The sequence below is a fragment of the Uloborus diversus genome, chromosome 10 (assembly GCF_026930045.1).
Source record: "Uloborus diversus isolate 005 chromosome 10, Udiv.v.3.1, whole genome shotgun sequence".
Lineage (NCBI taxonomy): Eukaryota > Metazoa > Arthropoda > Arachnida > Araneae > Uloboridae > Uloborus > Uloborus diversus.
This window is the reverse complement of record NC_072740.1, coordinates 9,105,087-9,128,158: the sequence shown is the minus strand read 5'-3', so window position 1 is coordinate 9,128,158 and position 23,072 is coordinate 9,105,087. Positions and strand designations below refer to the sequence as shown.

Genomic DNA, 23,072 nt, shown 5'->3' with positions numbered 1-23,072 from the left:
TGTTTTTTCAAAATCATTCATTTTCCAGGAAAAAATACTACAATGCCTTAACTTCAATGGTATTTTAGAAAAGGAGTGGATTATGGATGCTCTGATACGCTACATCAAAGTGATTGGAGGTCCGGTCGGTAAAGAAAGTCTACTTGTTGGTTTAAGAAATGGTCAGGTAAATCTCTTTTGCAAGTTCTTTAAAATAATAAAATCTACAAGTGTTGAAACTCTTAGTTTTATTACATGGTCCAGCATATTAACCTCCATTATTTGGAGAGAGCGAGTTGTGGTGGGGATACAGTAATGGAAGTGGTATCTAAAGATAGCAGTATCATACTTGCCAACTCTACTGTTTTAAAGGAGCCTCCTGTTTTGGTATGTCTATCTCCCGATTTCCCGTTTTTTACCATTTTCTCCTGTTTTTACAGTTTTTCCAATTAATCATCAAAAAGTTTCAGTTTCTTCTCAATAGATGGCACTCGTTTCTAGTCATCTATCAAAGTAGAACACCAAATAGTGCAGAAGAATAAGCGCTGAAACCAGTTTTTTCCCCAGGAATAGGAATTCTAAGACAATAAGGCTAGAGAAGTCCAAAGTAGGTTTCTGCTCTAACTTACAACAAAGCTCTGTTATGGGTGATCTTGGGGCATTTTTTCCTAAGCATAATATGTAGGAATGTCAGAAAAGAGTACCAGCTAAGTACTTCATTTTCCCTGTATTTATTTGTATGCTGTGAAAATTCAACTTTTTTTTTTTTTGGAAAATGAGATTTCCGATTTTTATTCTTTTTTCGAAATTTGTTTTTTAGTTTGCGCCGAATTTAGTGTGCACTGAAGGAATTGGCTTGTTGAAGAGCTTTTAGTTTTTTCAATTAATAACTCATTCTGTAAAAAAAATATTTTTGGAAGCTTTCCTCATTGCATGTTCAACAAAGCATGTGCTTTGCCGAAAAATTTTAATTCAATATTTTTGTTAGTACTTTTCCCAGATTTTTGTAATTAAATTTCTGATGTTACTTTTTAGGAGGGATTGGGGAATGTACCAAATTTTAAGCAAATACACTCCTTATTATTCATAGTATTTTTTATATTTCTTGTATTTGTAGTAATTAGGTTAAATGTTAGAAAAAATCCTATTTCCTTTTTAATTTAATATACATGGCATTTAAAAGCATAATATAGTTATAAGATAATAATATTGATGTGAAATATGTTTAAGAATCATCTATGTACATCAAGTGGAATCTCCTGTTTTTTTCTCTGAAGATTGACAAGTATGCAGTATCTGTGCAATTTGCAATAATAGCTATGGCATGGTGCAGCAAACATTGCGATATGTTGTGGAAGAACATATTCTAAATGGTGGTTTTTTGATTGCTACTCAACAGTAATTTCATGTTCAGTTCCTATTTGACAAGCATAATCCTGTCCCAGATCAAAGAAAATTATGTTTGAGTATCAAACTTTAGAATCACGAGTACTGCACTGAAACAAACTGTCAGGCCATTCTCAGACTGTTACAATACTAGAAAATGTGGTACTCGTAAGAACGTCCATTCTAAAATCTCCATGTCATTAGCACTTAAACAGGCAGCTGGCCAGCAATTCTCTGATAGGAATGCAGAAAAATCCTGGACTGTGATCTTCACCACATGAATGGTTTTCTTGACAAACAGGGTCATGTTGGCCTAATAGGAATCAAAGGCGAAATTCTTGCTGAATAGTTTTAAAAAAAGCTATTGTGAATATACTCCTCTACAGCACATGACAATGTTCACTGCACCATGCTATTACTACTACTGTAAATGGTCTGTATACTACTATCTGTTGATACCACTTCCACCACTCTATCCCCTCCACAACTCACACAGCTCCCTTTCCAAATAAAGGAATGCCAGACCCTGTATTTGCATTTAGATACAAATAATAAAACTTACCATTACATTTTGCATAAAAATTCAAAACACGGGACTACATCCTGGATGATAACTTTTATAATAGATTCAGTTATCAGTAATTTTATAGCTTATAGGGTGATTTTCAAATGCATTGACACATTAGGTTTGACACAGTTTGAAAATTCTTGTTGTTATAAACATTAAAACTTTCCCAGGTATAAATTCCTTACAGTTTACAGCTTTCTAACCAGGTAATTATTTGTAAGCTAATTTCCTTTGATTTTCGAAATTCCAAAAACATCTTGGCAAGTAACTTTTTCTCAAGAGTGTTACCTCTATGAACCATTCTGTAATTTATTTTCTCAAAACAAATAATCTAACAAATCTTGATTAAACTATCTTAAGTACTCAGTTTTAAGTCAAAATGGTATGAATATTTATTTAAGAAATTTTAAGTATTTGTAAAAATGTCTTTCTCATGAGTGTTACTTTGTTTTCTAAATAAGGGATTAAGTTTATGATAAAAACATATTAAATTAAACATTAAATGCTTTCATTAAAAATACCATGCATAGCTAAAATTTTCAATATTGAAATCAATTTTTAAAGATTCAAGAAAAAGTTTATTAGTACAAATAATAAATTTTAGCTATAGTAACACTCATAAGAGACGGTAACACTCATGACAGATGGACTCATTAAATTATTTATTGTAGAGTTTTGGCAGTAATTCTTCTAAAATATGTAGTTATTTGAATACCATATCTTCAGAATTAGAGTCTTTCCTAAACAACACACACAAATTCCATTTTTGCAAACATTAGCTTTGTGTCAGTGTTCACTCTTCAATTTTTAATAAATGTGAATTTATTATATATAAATGTGTTAAAAAATACATCTCTTTGATAAAAGTATGGGTTAAAGGTAATACAATATCTATAACTATGGATCTACTCATTATTTGAGTCTCTTTTATCATGTTTGTTTCTCCCTTCTCATGAATGTTACTTTTTAAAAGTAACACTCATCAGCGGTAACACTTATGAGATTTATAGAAGAATTCTTCACTGGAATAAATTCTATCTGTGTTTTTGAATATTCAATTAGGTCTCTTGTTTCCTTAATAAAAAAATACATTACTGCCTAATTGTATATTTCTATACTTAAAAAAATATTACAAAATAAATGGGTAACACTCAAGACATATGATTAAAATACTCTTAACATTGAATTGTACATTTCAATATACAACATGTAAGGATTAAAGTTATCCATATTTGGACTTACTCATTCTAAGAAGAAACAAATGATGGCTTCCTTAACACTATTGCTAACTATGATAAAGATATATTTTGCATACAAAAAATATTAAATTCCCTGGGGTAACACTCATGAGTTGCACTCGAACTCAAACTGCATTGAAATTTTAAAATGTTAGTTGAGCAGTTCTGTAAAACCTATTTCAGCTGTGTATAACTAACAAATATTACTTCCTTCTTCAATCCACAAAAAGTAAAAAAGCTGCTTGAAAGCGTACATAAAAGATTTAGGAAATGGGAATTTTCTAGTCAGGACAATCAAATTTCAGTTACTAGCAAACTAAAGTAATAGAAAAGGCTTATTAATCTATGATCATGAAAAACAGCACTGAGTGCAATGAATTAAGTGTAAAACAATGCCTTATTACATGCTTTTGCAGTACCAAAAAATAATTTTATCAACATACAAATGAACTGATAAAGTCAGGACACCAAACTGTCGATCGTTTTGAAAATCACCCTATATTATTTAATTATGTAATGTTTAATCTCTGTAGTAGCTTTTTTTTTTCGATTTATCCCCTTCACACAAAAATTTTCATGTAACCCTAGGATGTATTTTATGTTGTAAGTTTGACTTTGTGACTTTTTCTCATTTTTATTGCCATAAATGTAAAAATTCTTAATTGGTAATTGAACAAATCTGCATAGAACTAAATTCTTATATGATGAAAATTGTTTTTTTTTTTTTTTTTTTTTTTTTTTTGTCTATCTTGGGGAAAAAAAAAAAAAGTTGATATCATGCAAATATAATAAGGATTGTTTCCTGAATGTTTAACTACTTATTTAATGTTAAGTGGTTATGAAAAGATGAATCTGAAAGCAAATTTTGCATAATTTTGTCAATTTTTTGCTCTTTTCCTTATATTATTAAAAGATTTGTTGATAATGCATTTGAGTCTTTTTTTTTCTTCTTCTTAACAGAGCAATTTGGGCAATTTATGTTTTGAAAATACTTGTTTTCCCTTTCAAATTGCTACTGTATTCACATCTAGATGCAAGTTATAAAATTTACCATTATATTTTGAATAAAAATTAAAAATACTGACTGCATCCTGAATGATAACTTTTAAATTAGGTTTAATAATGTCATATTTAATCTTGGTAATGGCCTTTTTTTTTCAATCTATCCCTTCTAAACAAAAGTTTCCATGGAACAGTAGGATGTATTTCTTGCTGTAGGTTTGACTTAGTAACTTTCCCCATTTTTATTATCATAAGATATAAAATTTCTTAGTAGGTAATTGAATGAATCTGCATAGAACTAAATTCTTATATGATGGAAATTTAAAAAAATAATAAAATAAACAACAATAATCTTGAAAAAAAAGTGAATATCATTTAAATATAATAAGGATTATTTCCTGAATGTTTAGCTACTTATTTAATGTTAAGTAGTTACAAATGATGAATCTGAAAGCAAATTTTGCATAATTTTGTTAATAATTAGCTTTACTCCGCATGTTATTAAGATATTTGTTGATAATACATTGTTAAACCTCTAATTTATTATTGCATTAAAACAAAACAAAGTTTAAAAATATTTTAACATGGTAAATTGCATTTTTTTTTTTTTTTTGTGGCAATGCTTCTTTAACACTTCATAAAACAGTGTTCGCGCTCAACTATCCGTAACCTGAGTCCCAGGGACCCATTAATGAAATAGATTTGGGTCCTTTGGTGGAAAAAATGAGTCCCTTAAATTTTAAACAGAAAATCTTAGTGTGTAAATGAATAATATAAAAATATTTATACTTGGGGGGGGGGAGGCATGAAATAAAATAAATTGGTTATTTTTGCCCTAAGTTTTTGTGATTTTATCATTGTAAAATTATTTTCAAATAATACACTTGCAAGACTTAGTTATGTGAGAAACTATTTGGTCAGTTACAATGAGATTAACTCAAAATTTACTTTAAAAATGTGTTTTACCATAAAATATAAAACAAGTGCCTCTGATTGATCAAGCAAAAAGCACTCCCTTAACCTTTGTTTTCCTGGAAATTTTTCTTAGCGAAAAAAGCAAACAGACCCCCCCCCCCCCTCCTTCCCAATTATCATTGGGAATTAGATAATAATAATAATAAATCGCAAGCGAATGAACCCAATGCAAAAATGGCGATCGCAAAAACGAAACATTTTCTCATATGAGTGTGAAAATTGCTCATTTGCAATCTTAAATCAGTATATTTGACTTTATTTTGACTCGTTCAAAATATCTGTTTTGGTTTTTGTTCTATTTTTAAAATTGCGCCATTTTGAAAATGGCGCGATCGATTAATACTCGACTTTTGCAAGTCCAAATAAAAATAACCCATCAGAAAGAGATGAATTATTAGAAAAAGAACAAGGTTAAAGTGCTTTTGTATAAAATTCAAGTATTCATAAGCAATTTAACAAGAAAAATGTAAAGTTCCGAACTCTTTGTGTTTAGCGCGATCTGGAAAATGCTCGCCATTTTTTTTCTCCCCTCTTTTTATTGGGGATGCGAAGTGATGATTTTCAAAAGTAATTCTGGTTACATGAATGCCAAATTGCAATATTTTTACTGTACAATTGTCTTGTATTAATCCTGAAGATTGCATTGAAAACCTCTCTTATTTTTAGTCTTCATTTCTGTTTTTAGGAATTTCCTCAAGATAAAAGTTGAGGGAAAGCTTATTCTTAGAATACAGTACAATGGGCTACTTGTGAACTTGCTCCCTGAGCTCTGCCCAGGAGGTCACTGTAAGCTCCAGTCTTATCACTAAAATTCCATTGACTGGTCCACAATTGGGGTGTGTTTGAATAGCTGATAAACAGATAGGGTCATTTTAGTCCTTTTCTGTTGATTCTCCTGGTCATTTTGAAGCTTAAAAGCATTTACTAAATAGATCTTTAGCATTTTCTCCCTTTTTTTCTGGTTCTTATCTTTTGGGCTTTCTGGGTCCCTGGGACCCGATTTTTCGCGGAAGTTGCGTCCCTTTCCCGCGAATTTGCGTAAAAAACCCGCTATAGCGCGTAAACGCGAACCCTGTAAAACTACAAAAGTATGGCATCATTTTAAAGTGTTTTTTCGCTCCCATCAGTGAAGAATAAGGCAATTCACATTTTGGCTGTTTTTCCCAAAATTGCCTTTTTAAAGAAACAGATTTTTGAATTCGGAAGTCGAGCAGAAAAGCTTCTCACAAGTCAGCTATTTCTGTGCAATTGTTTTGGTGTTTGTTATCATTAATTTAAAGCCATCTTAAAAATGATTTCAAAGCATGTTTGTACACTTTGATAAATGTAAAGAATGTAAACATGTATTTTTTGATAAATGTAAAAAATGTAAACATGTATTTTTTGACTTGCTTGAAAAAAAGTATATTTCATTGCAATTCAAAGAAATAATTAAAATGAAGAAATTTGCAATGTTTTTTGGCGATGAAAAAATTAGGGAGAGCAGTCATTCCTTGTCCAAACATGTGACAGGAGAATAACAAAAAATATGGCTGATTTGTCTATCATCATAGCTATGAGATACAAAAAACAATTAATGTCTTTTAAAGTATGGTTTAAAAAAAACTTTATACTAGTGAGACTTAATCTTTCATTGACCCTTTATTACAGAATTAAGTGAATTGGCAGAAGCAAGATATTGACATAAAATTAAAATGCTATTCAAGATTTGGACTCTTTGTTGAGGCCACTATTGAAATAATAACTTATTATGCAATATAATTGTTACTAGATGTGGGGATCATTAATTCCATTCCATAACAGGAATGACAAAAAAAAAAAAAAAATTACATTGAAAAATACAAACCTAATAAAACCGTAAAGCCAACATTTCTTGTGAATTTATTTTGATCCCTGAGTTTTTTTTTACTAATCTTGCTTAATCAGGATAAATAGAGAACAACATTTACCACATTAAAAAATATATTTAAATGGCTAATATTAGTAGAGAGTTTGTTTAGCCTATTATACAAACATCAAAACAAGTGATTAAAGCATTCTAGCATCAGTTTTATTTTTATAAATGTCAATTTGTCATTTTAAATTAAGGATGAGAATTTTTCTGTTTAGAGAAAATGACCTATTTCCTGTTCTTCTATTTAAAAAAATTTAGTACCTAGTCTTGTTCATTGTAAGTTTTACTCTGCAGGTTATTAAGATATTTGTTGACAATGCATTACCTGTTCCTCTATTAAAAATTGGTGCCTCAGTTCGATGTTTGGACCTTTCTGCAAAAAGGAAAAAATTAGCAGTTGTTGATGAGAATAATACATGCAGTGTATATGATCTAACCAATAATTCCTTACTGTATCAAGTAAGTTAAACAAAACTATTTGAATTGACATTAATTGTGTAGAAACCAGTTTCCTAGTTCTAAGTTAAATTTTACAACCCTAGAGAGATAAACATCTTTCCTTTCTAAGTAATATGTAGCTAGTTACAAACTTTCACTCTAAAACTCAATGAAAACTAAATGGGCAGCATTGATATTTCAAATATACTGGTCACTTTGGCGATCTTAGGGACTGCGATTTCTTTTATACCTTTTAACATACCTGCAGTGCTATCTGTTGAGGAACATTTTAACTAATTTTGAAAGTTTATCTCTCTGAAAATTTACTGCTGTCCCAAGAATAATGCAACCAACGGTATATTTCTATCGCTGCCTGTTTAATTTTCAAATGTATCAGTCATTTTTGGAACACCTTGTATGTACATGTATATGAATTGATCATTCATTGGTTGATATACCTACTTTCTTCTTTTTGACTAACATAATAAAATTGGAAAGTACAACCCAAATCCAAAATAATAGAATATCAGAAGTGTTTGAACAAAACTTATCCCTGAGTCGGGAAAAATGAATGCATTCAAATAAAAAAGAGTAAAACTCATTATTTAGGAATGGGTAAATCAATTTAAACAGCTTTTAAGATATTATTTTAACAACTTATGGATCATTAACACATTGGAAAAATAGATTGACTTTTTATATGGGTCAACAAATTAGAATAATCTTTTCATTCAGTGAATGTAGCGAAAGTATTTGCGTATCTGTTAACCGATAGTTTGTCACAAGTATGATGCTTGGCGGCCAGATAGATAAGGTTACTCTTTTAAAAGCCTTTTATTGCTCAAAATGGGTCGTCAAGGTGATAAATTGGGAAAAAAAACTGATACATATTGTACCATTTCTTAAAGTTAGAAACAAACTATCCAACTCAATTCAAAATGAACGTTTTGCAATCTGTGATATGTAAGATTTTAAAGGAATATACATTCCTGTTTGTGAAAATTGCAACACCATGAAGGAAGCATCATAGTTGAATGAAATTTAATACACAGTTGAGTGGAAATGGTACAAATAAATGATTATATTTTCAAACCAAACAAACAATAAAAAGAGATAGAAATTAGTATTTTGTGTGGCCACCACGTGCCGCAGTAAGAGCTGCTACACGACTCGGCATGGAGTGAAATAAAGTTTGAATATCTGCCTGCGGTAGAGTATTCCATATTGTTTGTATACGCAACCAAAGTTCGTCTGTAGATGCAACAGAATGAGGATCACGAGCGAGAAGCCACCCAACAAAATCCAGCTCATGTTCAATCGGTGACATATCCGGGGAATATGCAGGCCAAGGAAGAAGCTGTACCTGCTGAAAATCAAGGTAGGATTTGACAGTCCTGGCGACATGTGGACGGGCATTATTCTGCTGGAATACAGACCCTGTCAATCCTTGCAGGAAAGGAATAGCTTGGGGCTGTAAAACTTTGTTTATGTATTGGGTACTGTTCAAATTGCCCACAATTCGTAGCAATTGTGATCGTCGATGATATGCTATGGCACCCCAAACCATAACTCCGGGTGTTCGTCCACTGTAGTCGCAGACAGCGATGGTTTTGCGTGAGAGGAATCCTGTATAAAGGAATCCTTGCGCGCAGCCTTCGCTGCAGCAGATGTCTCCGAATCGATGAAGCACACAATGAACAGGGGTGATTGTGTTCCGGTATTTTACCGAATTTCCGGTATTTTCGGGTGTATTTCCAGTATTTTTATGTCCGAAAATACCGGAATTATGTTTTTTTTTTTTTGTTATGCTTTTATCTCCCAACCTCCGCAATTTTTTTAAATTACATAATACTCATCAAATATACCTGCAAGAGCCTTAAGATGGACACCTATCCCTTAAGATGTACAATTGTCAAGATAATTTGTATAACACCAGCTCAAAAGTAACTTTGTAACCCAATAAAAATTTAATCAAATGTACACACAATATTTTAACTCAGAACTATTTAATACTAAGGCAAAGGTGCACTTAAGTAATAGGGGCCAAAGATATCCCCCCCCCCCCTCCATTCTCGCTCTGAAACTTTCAGGTATTTTTTGATGAACTCACAATCACCCCTGAATGAAACACCTGTAGCTGTTGACCACTGTGCTACCAATTGTCTAGAACAGTGCTTCTCAACCTTTTTTACTTTGCGGCACACTTAAAAAATTTCTAGATCAACAGGACACACTGAACTTAATTTCGCAATGGTAATATAGAAATGTTTTTATCATTCACAGGTAAAAAGACGGGGGGGGGGGGGGGGGGACTTTTTTCATATGAATAAAACAATTATCACTAAGGTAGTGTATTTAAATTTATTTAGAAAGTAGAAATATTTTGAATATATTGAGGTTGATAATGAACAACAAAACTACCTGTATCAGACTTAACAGAAAATTATGCTTCATATGTTTCAAAGCATTTTTGTCAAACATGTCATTAAAGTGCACAGTGCAGTTAAACAATTTATGAAATAGTGTTTCAAGAAGGAAGCAAGCAAGAAATGAAAACCAAGCACCTAACTTTCGTTTGACACTAATGAGACACTTGAGTACCTTGAGAAGCAAAGACGTTTGATGTTCGGCTCTATGCTGGAAAAAAACTACACGAAGTTCTAATCCAGGCTCTTTAGAGATGATCTCTTGCTGATTTTTTTATAAGTGTGAGGGCTAAGAAGCTGAGTTCGAAAAGATATGTAGTTGAAAATGGTAGCAGCACGGTCGCTCTTGAGGTCCATAAATTCTTCTCTCGCTTTCAAAGAAATTACTTTAACTGATGCATCCGCAGATGAAGAGAATGGTTCGCGAATCCAGTCATACTGTTCTATGTCAGTATTCTTGAAATAGTGCTTAAACTTGTCCTGAAGTATGACTAAATGCTCTGCCGCCACATTCAACAGCTTTTCTTCCATGCCATTTCCTTCACAAACCATGTTGACGGTCCGTTTGAACATGTCCAATGAGCCACGATCTACTTCTTCTCTCTGCAGCTGAATTTTTGATTTGAACCCATTTAGCTTGTCCATTCATGGAACCCAAATTCTCTCCTTGTCCTTGCATTTTCCAATTCAATTTGTTAAGGTGTTCAGAAATGTCAGCCATGTACGCTAGTTTTCCCAGTCAATATTTGTCTTGCAACAAACTTGCGTACTGCATTTCGTTTTTTAAAATCTAAAACTGTCGTACGTCGTCCCTCAATTCGAAAAGCCAGCAAATCTTTATATGAAGAAGTAGGGAGTGGTGATCTGCACCCAGTTCTTCACGAAGTATACGGAGAAAAGGCGAGAATTAAGCGGCCTCGATTTTATAAAATTCGCGATTTTCATGACTTCAGCTCATCTGGTAAGATCTTTGCCGTGAGAGCTTCACGAGGGTGGAAACAGTATATGGTTTTAGTTTCCAGTTTGCTAAGTCTCAAAACCGAGCTTTGAGAAACTACGATAAAATGAAATTAGTATCGGAACCGGAAAAGAGGAAAACAAAAGTTAAAGCTGTGGTTAAAATTCTGGGCGGGAGGGCACGATCCCTGCCTGGGGGAGGGGGCGATAACCCCGTTTGCAAAAGATTTAGAAAAAATTCTGTATAATTAGTTGATTTCGTGGAAATTAGAATTCGTTTTCAAAAACTGAAATAGAATCAGAGGAAGTAAAAAGAGGTGAGGCAGCAAATCCCGCCTCTCCCCTTTTTGGGTATATCTTATTGCACAAGATCGACAGGGTCAATTGAAAAGTTACAGAACGATACAAACGCTATTCTGTTGTAACTTTAAAATAAAATACATCAAGGCTCTTTCTTTTTATATAACTACGAAAATACTACGGCACACCGGGTTCCTTGTCGCGGCACACCGGTTGCGAAGCCCTGGTCTAGAAGAAGCTGTGCAGTCAGTCAGCGCCATACGCACCAGGTGTCTGTTATTGCGAGCTGACATCCCATTTCAGGGTCCACTCCCGTATTTCTGAGCTGTCCAACCCTCGTCCGTCCACTGCTTCCAAACACGCATGATTGTGCTGCTGTTATGCTGCACGCAAGCGACTACTGCACGATAAGACAATCCAGCTTCACAAAGGCCGATGATTCTGCCTCATTCAAACTCCAAAATTTGCTCAAATTTTGCTTTATTTCATCAAAGAGGCATAGTAAAGATTCAGTTAATGTTGTTGGCATAAAATATTATTATTTTTATTCTTGGCCCACTGCCGATAATTTAAAGAAAATATTTATGGTTGAATATTGTTACCTACTTTTGGCCCAGTCTGGTAAAAGAGTAATTCAACTGTTTCAGTGTAAACACTTCAACCGACGTTTTCCCCACGCAATAATTAATGGCGGTTAATAGCAGATTGCGTGATTCAATGTATTGATACAAAAAAGTTGAGTTGTCACATGAAGATTTTAATTTAATTCCACTTGTTTAAGATCGCATGTACCATGGAGGAAATACTAAAATTCGCGGCCATGTAATAAACAAATGAGTTGTAGTTGAAGTTAATATCTGGACATCATCAAGGCACTTAATCCCATTGGCTGATGGTATATATATATATATATATATATATATATATATATATATATATATATATATATATATATATATATATAGAGGTGAGTGGCAACATCGCTCGCTCTTCTCTTCTCACATCATTGCTATGACTTCATGCAAAATCGAATTGTATTGATATTGGCCCTCTGTTTCTTTTTTTTTTTTTTAATACAGTGCTCCAAACATACTAGATGCTACACTTTTTCGAAATTCCTGTATATTTTTCTACCAAACACCTATATTTTTCCTTTTAAACTCCTATATATTTTTTTCACTCGCTGTGAGCCCTGTAAACAAGGTAGAGAAATTGTAACACCTGTCAGAGACGAACCCAAATCAAAATAAATCATCCAAAACAATTGTTGAAAAATGCTTCTTACGTCCATAAGTGTTGAAAAAATTTATAGTTACCTTGTCAACGCTAACTACACTTGGACGGTTGCATAAACTGCAGTTTTAACTGCGGATCTATGAAGTAAGACCAAAGATAAACATGAAGCAGAAACGTGAATGACTCTCCTGGAGCAAAGAGACGCTCATACAAGGGCAACAAGGTTGGAATAGTATTATACTCAGTGATGAATCTTTTTTTAAGTATCAGTGAACAACAAAAAGTGTTGGGGTTTTATGTTTAAAAAAAAAGTGTTTGAGAAATCTTATGTAAGACGTTCTCTCCAATATGAAGCTTCCTCTTTGGTTTGTGGGTGCATGAGAGCTGCTGGAATTGGGAAATTATATATATGTTAAAATAAAATAATGCATGACTTTCGCTGCTTATCAATAACATTGCATGATACTTCCTCTGAGGCACAGCAGTTACACATTTAGTGGCACAATTTATCTTTCAGCAAGATTCTACTCTGTGTCATGTCTCTAAAATTGACTCATAGATTTAAACAGAAAGAGGAATATTGGTATTAAACTCGTCAAGCAACTCTACTAATCTTAATATGATCAAGAATTTGTGGTACCTTCAAATCTAAAGAAAGTGGTTCAAGACCTGGTACTCACCAACAAAATTGAGCTCATTGCCTCATGGAAGAAGGTATGGAAACAGTGTCAGAAACGATTAATGTAAACAGGTGGTAGAATCCATGTGTGAAAGGACGTTTGCATTGAATCCAGCAAAAAAACGATGGTATTGGTATTGTTTATTTTGAAAGTGTTCCCCCCCCCCCCCTTTAGTTTGAATATTCTAATTTTTTGACTCAATGCAAACCTTCATCACCATAAACTTTTGGATTATTCTGTCTTAAGATTATTTTTAATTGAGTATATTTGAAATAAAATGCACATTTTAAGGTCTAAAAAAGGTGGCACGTTCATTTAAATGCCTAATTGCACTTATATTTGGTTAGAATAAACTTTTTTCCAAAAAGGGAGAAGTATTCTATTATTTTGAATTTGGGTTGTAATTCAAAAGAGGAGTACTGTGTTACTAAATACATTTTTCAAATTTATAGTAATTACACTTAATATGTATAGTTTTGAGCTAATTAGATTCACAGGGGACATGATACAGTTATAAAATATATTAAACTAGAGTCTGTTGAACTGCAGAAGTAGCAAACCATAGGTCATTGTTTTAATCTTTTCAAATCTGAAGCTAATCTTGAAATTAAGAAAATCTAGTGCTTCGATAAAACTGTCGACTTTTGGAATACTGCACCTGAAGCAACTGTTGCGTGCAACAGTGAATAGTTTCAAGAAGGCTCTCGATTTTCATTGGGGATTCATAAATTGATTAAAACCAGTCTTGCTGGGCCCAGAGCCTGTTGCTGGTTGTCACTTTTGTATTTATTTGATATTAGTGTATCAAAATATTTTTAATATGCATGCAAATCACATTGGACCAAATTTTGTTAGTACTGTAATACTTATGGCTTTTAAGATTAATATTGTTCCACAAACTTGACTGCTGCCCTTCAGAATGGATTTCAAAGATGTTTTCTTCCTCATTCATATCTTTAGCATTGATGTAAACAAGCTTTTTCACTTCTTTTATTATTGAAGATATTAGAAGTGTATTTGTGCTTGCCTTTTTATTTATTTATTTCCTTTTTAAAATTCTCATTATTTAATGTTTATTTGCACGTGTTAAATAGAAGCAAGTCTCTTAACCGATTTGTATTTTCTCTATAAGTCTCTTTTATAGTTACTACGTTCTTAAAAGTTCATTTTTGCTTAAAAATTTCAGTTTCATTTTGAATTTTCCTTGAAACCTCTTATATCCATTTGTATTTTTTTTTTTTTTTTTTTTTTTTTCAGAAAACAAATAGAACTGTTGTAATTCTACTGTAATCATTTGGGAATTTTTAACCAAATGAGGGCACAACAGTTAAGAGTTCGATACTATTGGTTAGATGTAATAAATTCCTTCAGCATAGTTACTTGTTCTAAGCGAATGTAAGTTAAATAAAATATAATTTTCCACCAGATAAATCAACTAAAATTGTCTGATTATTAGATAGTCAGCAAAGAGGCTTATTGTGGATTACTGCTGATTGATCAGTGCATCCCCTATGTTCAACTTTTAAAAGTGAGAATTAAGGTTCTTTTTTGGTCCCTTTTTTCCTAGGGACTAACTTAAAATCTTTTGGGAATCCTGACAGAATAATAAACTAATAAATGAAATAACATTTGCTATATTTGTTTTAAAAATGGGAAGTTGTATAGTTAAGTACCCAGGTTGACTATTCCAGTTTGATCATTAATATTTTTTCTCACAAAACTATTTAGTAGCAACTTCTGATTTTTAAGCATCCTGAATAGTGTAGGAAAAAGGGATCCCTGATTCTGGACGCTTCCCTCATGTCCCGAATTATATTCTTGCAATATTGTGCTTGGTTTTTTAAAGCACTAGTTTGTTCATGGCATAATACATACTCTCAAATCAAAGTTTTTTGTTACCCAATACCGTGAACTCACAATAATTCAAATATTTCTTTGTCTCAAAGTTTTCATTTGGCTCCAAACTATTAAGAAGGCTGTCATTGTAATACAGTGAAACCCGGTTACTACGAAATCCCCATTAGACGAACAACTTTTGCGGTCCCTTGAAGCTCGTTGTAACAGGATTTCACTTTTTTACAATGACAATGATAAAACATTTTTAGTAGAAGAGACACATAAAAATAAATACTGTCAAAAATCAAAAAATACAGTAAATACTTTTTGTAGGGGAGTTATTTTTAAAAAATCGAGTTAGGGGGGACAAAACTGTATTGAAGGCTGGTAGTTGAAATAATAACTTCCATAACAATGATAATTATTAATGAAGCATGAATAAATTTTGATTGTATTAGGAAAACTGGTTTCTTAATAACTTTATTTTTACCAGTAGATGTAAAATTTGACTCTTGTTTTCGGTGCCAATGCAAGGAAATCTGGATAATTCTTTTCTTTTTTTAATTTTATTATCTTCTTTTTACACTGATGTTTCTCGGAAAATATATTTTATATGTTGTTTTAAATTTTAGAATGAAACAAGTGTACTGGATGGTTGTAATTAAAGCTGTCCTATTTGGAACTAGATAGAACTCATTCTAATTGGCATAAGTTAGTGAAACTTCGTATACTCCTTTTATTGACTATGGAGGAGAGAATTTGCACAAAGAAAACACTAGTTCATATTTTTATCATCAAGTGGGAAAAGAGTACATGGAAAAAAAAAAACAATCTAGGGACTAAAAATTTCATTTTATGACAGCATATTTTCAATGTGCTTTCCATATACTGTGCTTTCCATGTTCGAACTGCTATAAGTTATAACTGAAGCGAAAGAAATTTCTCTGTCAATTTCAACAACTTGACACTCTTCATTATAATTTACAGACAAGCCAAGAAGTGTTCATCTGGGGATTAAAAATTTGAAATTTTGTCTTATTTCTACTCTTTTTTTTCTTGGTGTATATAACATATGTGGCAAGTTTTAATGACATTGAGATATTAAAATCATCTTTACATAAGGCTAAACAGATTATTTTTAATCATATTCACCCCATACTTTGGGCACTATACTGGAACAAAATAATGCTCTTGCTGGAAACATTTAAAAAGTGCCTTGGACACCTGTGGACAGTTCTGATATAGTTTATCTTTTTTTTATACTTAAATAAAATATTTTTTATTTTATTATAAAGTCAAAATATCTTTAATTCTGCTATGTTGAATTAATATTTTGTTACACATTCTAAAATTGGTGAACATTTGTTTTTTTCTTTTTTAACTAACAGGAGCCTTGCTCAAACAGTGTTGCTTGGAATAATCATCATGAAGACATGTTATGTTTTACAGGTGCTGGATTTATTAATATAAAAGTGGAAAATTTTGTCGTTCAACAACAAAAGTTTCAGGTAATGTATTGCTGTACTTTTATATTTCCATGTCATTCTCTTTCATATATTTTTGTTTCATCATTAATTTCTTAATCTTTGCTGGTTTAAGGGTTTTGTGATTGGCTTTTGTGGTGCAAAAGTTTTTTGCTTGCATTTCAATTCCATTTCTACACTTGATATCCCTTTATCTGCGTCTATGTATCAATATATGGAAAAGAAAATGTTTAGGTAAGTAGTTTCAATTCATTTATTCTAATTTTCAAACCACCATTTTAAAACTTGTCTCTCAAAGTCTCTCAGTTGGCTTTGATATTTTTTCAAGTTCTAGTGAATTTCATCGGTCGAACACTCTGCCAATCGAGCCATTCAGCTCTCGTTTCTAGCTCAATTTAAACTTATAAATTTAACCGAAAACCTCAGTCCGGTGCTTTAAAAAAGGTTTTTTGATAGAAAAAAAAAACAATTTTTAGACTGTGGGTCTATTTTCGTCATCAACCTGCACAATAAGCTTTAAAATGAGGGGTAAATCAAAGAAATCAATCAGGAAATAAGAAAGATCTTGCGTTGCGACATAAAACAGGCTACAGAAATAATATATAAGGATGGTTTCAATAAACTTAAATTAATTTTAATTATTTTTTGTTATTTATTATGACTGACATGTAAATATGGGAAATTAAAGGTGCTTATACTCGAAGTATGAACGAAGTATTTAATTTTTTTTATTTAAATAGATAATTATTTTTATGCTAGTGTTTTAAATGATTATCAAAGCACAAAAATAAACTTAGATAAGTGGTGAAAGTTTTTTTAATGATTTTATATTAAATACTGAACTGCTCTGCAAAATTTTGAAATGTTCCTCAAATACCCCACAGATGCTCATTAAATTGTTTGTCCAAGGTTCGCAACCCCATAACACTATTAATGCAAGAGCATTGTATTGTACATTTTTTACTTGAAGACTTGTTTTAATATGCATAATATCTACAAATATTCTTGTATCTTTCAATTGTTAAACTTTAATGTGTTTTTTTAGTATTGTTATTAATTAATTGCTTATATTTCCCTACATTTCCTATATATTTTTATACTTGATGAATTCTTTTTGTCATGCTTTTTATGATAAGTTATTATATTTGTTTGGATTTTAATAATAATATACATTTAGAAGGTTCCTTTTTTCTAAATTTTTAGTAAAGCATACAGAGTAGCGTGCCTTGGAGTAACTGATGGAGATTGGCGAGCACTTGCGGAAACTGCACTTCAGAATTTAGATTTCGAAATTTCTCGGCAAGCATTCATACGTATTAAGGATTTTTTGTTCTTGAAACTGATTCGTAAGCTAAAGGTATATGATAAAAATGTCAATTTTTTTTCTGTAATTTTTTCCTAAAGATATTGTGCATGTTATCTTAGTCATTATTATTATGATTATAGCCTCTTAAGAAGAATGATGTCAACAAGCAGTACTCATTATTAGGAGATATATATGCGTATCTCGGAAAATTCAATCTTGCAGCAAACTTTTATCGTAAAGCTAAAGAGGAAGAGAAAGCAGTTGTCATGTTTACAGATTTGAGAATGTTTGACAGGGCGCAGGTATAATTTTTATGATGCAATATTTATATTCATTTCCAGTATCGAATATTGCCTTTGTATGGTTGTATATAATGTTTCAATGTACATTCAGGAGTTCATATCTTCTGCCGACACTGAAGAGAAAAAGGCTATTGTTCTTAAGCAAGCTGACTGGGCTAAAAGTCTTAATGAATCAAAAGCAGCAGCTGAACTTTATCTTTCTATTGGAGAGACAGAGAAGGCTGTTGAGTTAGCAGCAGAAAACAATTGGGGTGACATGTAAGATATATATTTAAATGTCAACTTTCTTTCATTTTTGTAAAAAAAAATCATCAATGCATTTGAATAAGTGTTATAATCATTCTTTTGTAAAATTTGTGAAATGAGTATCATGCAAAATGTGCTTAACATTAAATTAATGTATTTGGTAATCATATTTAAAGTGTTAAGCACTTCCTCTGTCATTTTTACTTAATTTATTACAAAGTAAGCAGTCGGTCTCTGTAAACCATGTTTGAGAATTTTCAAAATGGTTTAAATAAAACTGCTGAAAACCTGTGATACATAGGAGGAGAAGGACTTATTGTGATATAAATACCAAATTACCATTTCCAATTTGTTTCAGTCATACATTTTTTTCCAAAATAAATGGAGATGAAATTCTCTTTCAGTGATCAGTAAAAAATCCTCACTTTATCAAATTTATATTTTATATCTTTGTTACATTTATCAAATTTATGCTGCATATGTGCTAATCATAGTTTAGTTACCATTTTTATTATTGTCACTTGACATTTAACATTTGTGCCGCCTTAAGTTTAAGGCACATATTGTACTAAAAACTGCAATTTCTGAGTGGATCACATTTTTCTCATCTTATTACCTTATTATTTTTTTTATCATTAAAGTGAAAGTGAAAATGAAAAGTTTTAGTTCTGAAATTGAGATCAAAGTCATCATTTCCAATGGTTTAAAAGAAGTTTATAATAAATAAAATGAGCTTTTAAACGTGTATAGGGGTGTGTAACTCCAGCATGTGTAACTTTTGAATGAAAATATTTTTCAATTTCAAAACCTTTTGTTTTCTTTTTTTTATTATTCTTACATGAAAGTGTTACCTACTAGAAATAACCATAAACAATGGTCCAACTCATGGCTGCAATAGTTGAAACTTCGAATGGCGACAACCAATGATTGGACCACTTTTGCTTGGGCAACCCTGTACCATCAGTTTTGTAATATTCTTACCTACATTTTTTTATATATGAAATGAATGAAAGGGGGGCTCAACCAAACCAAGCACTGCAACCAGAAGTCTATTGTACTAGTCCCTAAACAGGAGTCTTAAAACAGACCAGTAGCTGAAGCAAAATTCAGCAAACACCTAATAGGAATATCATGAATCTTGCACGGTTCAAGCAAATGATGACCAAGATGTTTACACCTACAGACAGAAAATACTTCACAATCACATAGGTGTGAGTAATAGTTTCCTCCTTATAGAGGTATCCTCTGCAAATTGGATTATTACTGACACCCATTATAGCAAGGTGCCGCTTTAAGGTGTAAAGACCAGTAAGAAGACCAAAAGCCTTCCCAATACTATTTTTGTTAAGAAGCCTATTGCATTTTTGGCATGTGATCTTCAGAGAGAATCAAATCTGTCTTCTTTAGAATGACAAGCTTAATATGTTCAATGTCATTGCGAGATAACCTTTCCAATGGGAAGGTTTCTCTCACAACAGCCATTTTAAACATATGCACTGCTTGAGTATAGGACTGTGGGTGACCTGTCCTTACTCTTTAAGATGCAACAGTTTGTGCAGGGGAAGGAGTTGAAATCTCCAATCAATGACGTTTGGTTTCTCCTACCTTCTCAGGAATGGCTGGCCCAGTGGCTTTTGCCTCTTGTTACAGCCTCCCCTCTCCTGCCTGCGCCTGTTGCATTTTTGTGCATAAATGAGTACCCCCTGCCACCCTTACTGCAGAGTCAGCGGAATTGCAGACATGCACCCTCACCCCCTCCAGTCAGTAGGTTGCAGACCTGCACCTACACCTCCTCCATCAGCAAGGTTGCTGGTTCTATCCTTCAAGCCAGTATTTAGCTCCATAAAAGCTGGGAACTGAGAGGTGGTAAAAAGTCAACACCCGCACAACCACCATGTATGAGTGCAAGGCTAATTACAGCGAGTTTCGCCCGATTCCTCGAGGAGACCGTTTAAGACATCATACAACCCAGATGCCATCCATCCATCCATCATCACGGTGCCTCGCACCTTAGATTGGATATCCATTTTAATTGCCTTTTACGATGCGCATGGACTACGTTGGGACTAGTCTGCTCCGGTCTTTTTTTTTTAAATATAACTTATGTGGAAACTTAAAGAGTAAATGACTCTTGTATATGTTATGCCTTGATGTACAAGGAACTTCTCTTAAAAAAGAAAGTGAAAAGTTGGCAAAATTGTTTTCTTTGGATGTGTATTACTTTTTTTTGTCTGCCCTTCATTGAATCAAATGAATTTTCTTATGGTCATAATTTTATGCACATGGTTTTTTAAATGCACAATGAAATGTTATCTTGATTGCCAAATACACCTGCATTTACACTGCATCTGATTTAATTAGCTTTGATTGTATCAAATATTTTGCAATTTACCAAGAGCATATGCGTTGTAAAATTTGTTTGCTGTGTTGAAAACCTTTTCTTTGCATGTTCATTTGCTACATGTTCTTGTGTTTTATTATGTGCATGTTTTCTCTGTGGCTTTAATTTTATGCATGTTTTTCAATAAAAGTGAATTTCAATGAGTAATTTGTGTGCATTTAATGGACTACTCTTAGAATCATTTTCAAGAACTTTCATTAGTAGTACAGTATGAGACCTCAACTTCAGAATCCCGAATGCTGGAACTTTTTCCTTAAATATTAAAATAAATAATAAGATTTTTTTTTCTTTTTATTTCTAGTTAAGTAGTTCAAAATTGGCAGCAATTACTTGTTGAAAACATAGTATTTTCAATTCAGCCTTTTTTTTTTTTAAGTTTTCTCGATGCAATGTGTTATGCGTAAATAAGCATTTTGCTGTAATTGTGCAGCAATCTTTTAACATTCACTTTTGTCTAACGATAATTATTTTTTTCTTCTCATAACTATGCAATACAAAGCCTGTAGAACAATGCTGAAGAATTATTTTCAGTAAAAATATGATTTATTTATGGTATCGATTGGCACATTGTATAATAATAAAAAGCAACATCCAGGGACAATATGTCTCTGAAAATTATCTCCGACTTTTGTTTTAGCATAATGAAGTATACTTTCGTTGAGGTTGATCCAAAAATAAAAGAAACTTAGCGTGAACATTAGCAAAACCAGGAAAAACGTGGCAATTACCTCACGACAAAAGAGTTTTTGCTATTTTTTCAGTCAGAATCCAAAATCTGGAAGGGTCACGGTCCCAAGCATTGAGAATTTGGGGTCCCATACTGTATAATATTTTTAAATAAATCCCATATTAGTTTCACTAGCTTTATTATGGTTGGGATACATTTGGGGGAAAATAGCCTGCAAAGAATAAATACATTCTTTAATTCCTTTCGTTTCCAATTTTATACTTTCGTGTTTTTCTAGGTTAAAGTCAATTGCTAAAAAAGTGGATTTAACAGAAAGAAAAAACACTTTTAATTATTGGAACTCAATTAAAACGACTTCAAGAATATGGTGCAGCAGCAGAAATTTTCCATAAAGTTGGCGATATTCCTTCACTCATTGATATGAATGTTGAATCAAAAAATTGGAAAGAGGTAAAATCTGTGATGTTATACAAATTGCACTTGGAAGTCTTGCTATGCTAACAATATTTTTAAATATTTTTGTTAAACAATGTTGTTGTTCACATGCACTATGCTTAAATTTGTGGCTTTTAGTGCTAATTAAATTCCATTGGAATTCATTCACGCTTTTTAGAATCAATATGCACTTAATTTTTTCATTTTCTTTTTGTAAATACATGCAGTCATAGAAAAAAAAAACGAAAAGCTTGTTCGTATTCAAAGACTATTGACACTTGAGACACATGTAAGGTATTATTTTTCAAAAACAATGCATTCTGCATAATTAAGTTGCTTAGTTGTTAAGGGGTCATCTTCATATTAAAATTTGCATAAACTTTAAAATTTTCCTTGAAAACCCCCTTTTTTTATCACGTGTTTGTGATCAGCATCACTTAACTTTGTATACCCAATTTTGTTTTATTTGCTCTAGTCATCTCTTCACAATTAAATTGAAAAATAAAATCATCATGTTGTGTCAAAAAAAAAAAAAATCATACTTTTGCGTATAGTACCAAAACCACTGTGGGTATGGCAAAGAGTGTTCTTTTATATCAAAGTATGAACCAAGGCAACAATAAAAAGGTCAGATTTTTTTTTATGAAACATAAAATTAATATTTCAAAAAATATATGTCCACATTACATTTTGATTGAAAACAATCTAGAAGAGATTATTTACGGGTATCCAAAATTTGAGCTCAAAATATTCTGGCTTTTTACGATATGCTAAAATATCAATTTTTCTTCCGTTGGAAGGTTGTATAATTTTGCAAACTAAAACAAAGGTTGTTGATTTCAATGTAAAGAAAGAGGAAAATTGGTCAACAAAGGAATAATCACTTATAATATTAGCACTATCGCACAAAAATTCAATTTATGTAACAAGTTCCTGGTGGGGGGAGGGAGGCTGACCAGTCTTGGAGAAAATGAGATGCATGCAATTCAGAGGCCCAGTAATGCTCCAGACTTAGATCATTTATAAAATGTGTTGGCATTATAAAAGAGACCCACTCAGCTCCCAGCAATTCCTAATGCAGAAAAACAGGGCAGCTGCTTCTATTTCTTGGAATAACAAAAGTTATCCATATACAACACTTAAGAGCTCTTTAGATTTCATTCAGAGAAGATTAGAAGAAGTAACTGACGGTGACAGTAGAGGCAGTTGTACAGATTTGGGAGTCAAAACCATCATCAAAGGCCTTGTTTTAACATGATTGCCATTCCCAATACAATAGTTTATACATGGTGTTC

The 23,072-nt window shown here is 32.2% G+C and overlaps 1 protein-coding gene across 1 annotated transcript in view; it reads left to right on the top strand.

Moving 5' to 3' along the window:
• LOC129231244 (intraflagellar transport protein 122 homolog) overlaps positions 1-23,072 on the top strand; it is an 87,699-nt gene that overhangs the window by 25,894 nt on the left and 38,733 nt on the right. The window contains 9 exon segments of the mRNA XM_054865522.1: positions 29-166; positions 7,337-7,501; positions 16,304-16,423; positions 16,515-16,633; positions 17,603-17,756; positions 17,846-18,007; positions 18,099-18,265; positions 21,620-21,659; positions 21,661-21,792. Of these exon segments, the coding sequence (XP_054721497.1) occupies positions 29-166; positions 7,337-7,501; positions 16,304-16,423; positions 16,515-16,633; positions 17,603-17,756; positions 17,846-18,007; positions 18,099-18,265; positions 21,620-21,659; positions 21,661-21,792 (1,197 nt within the window).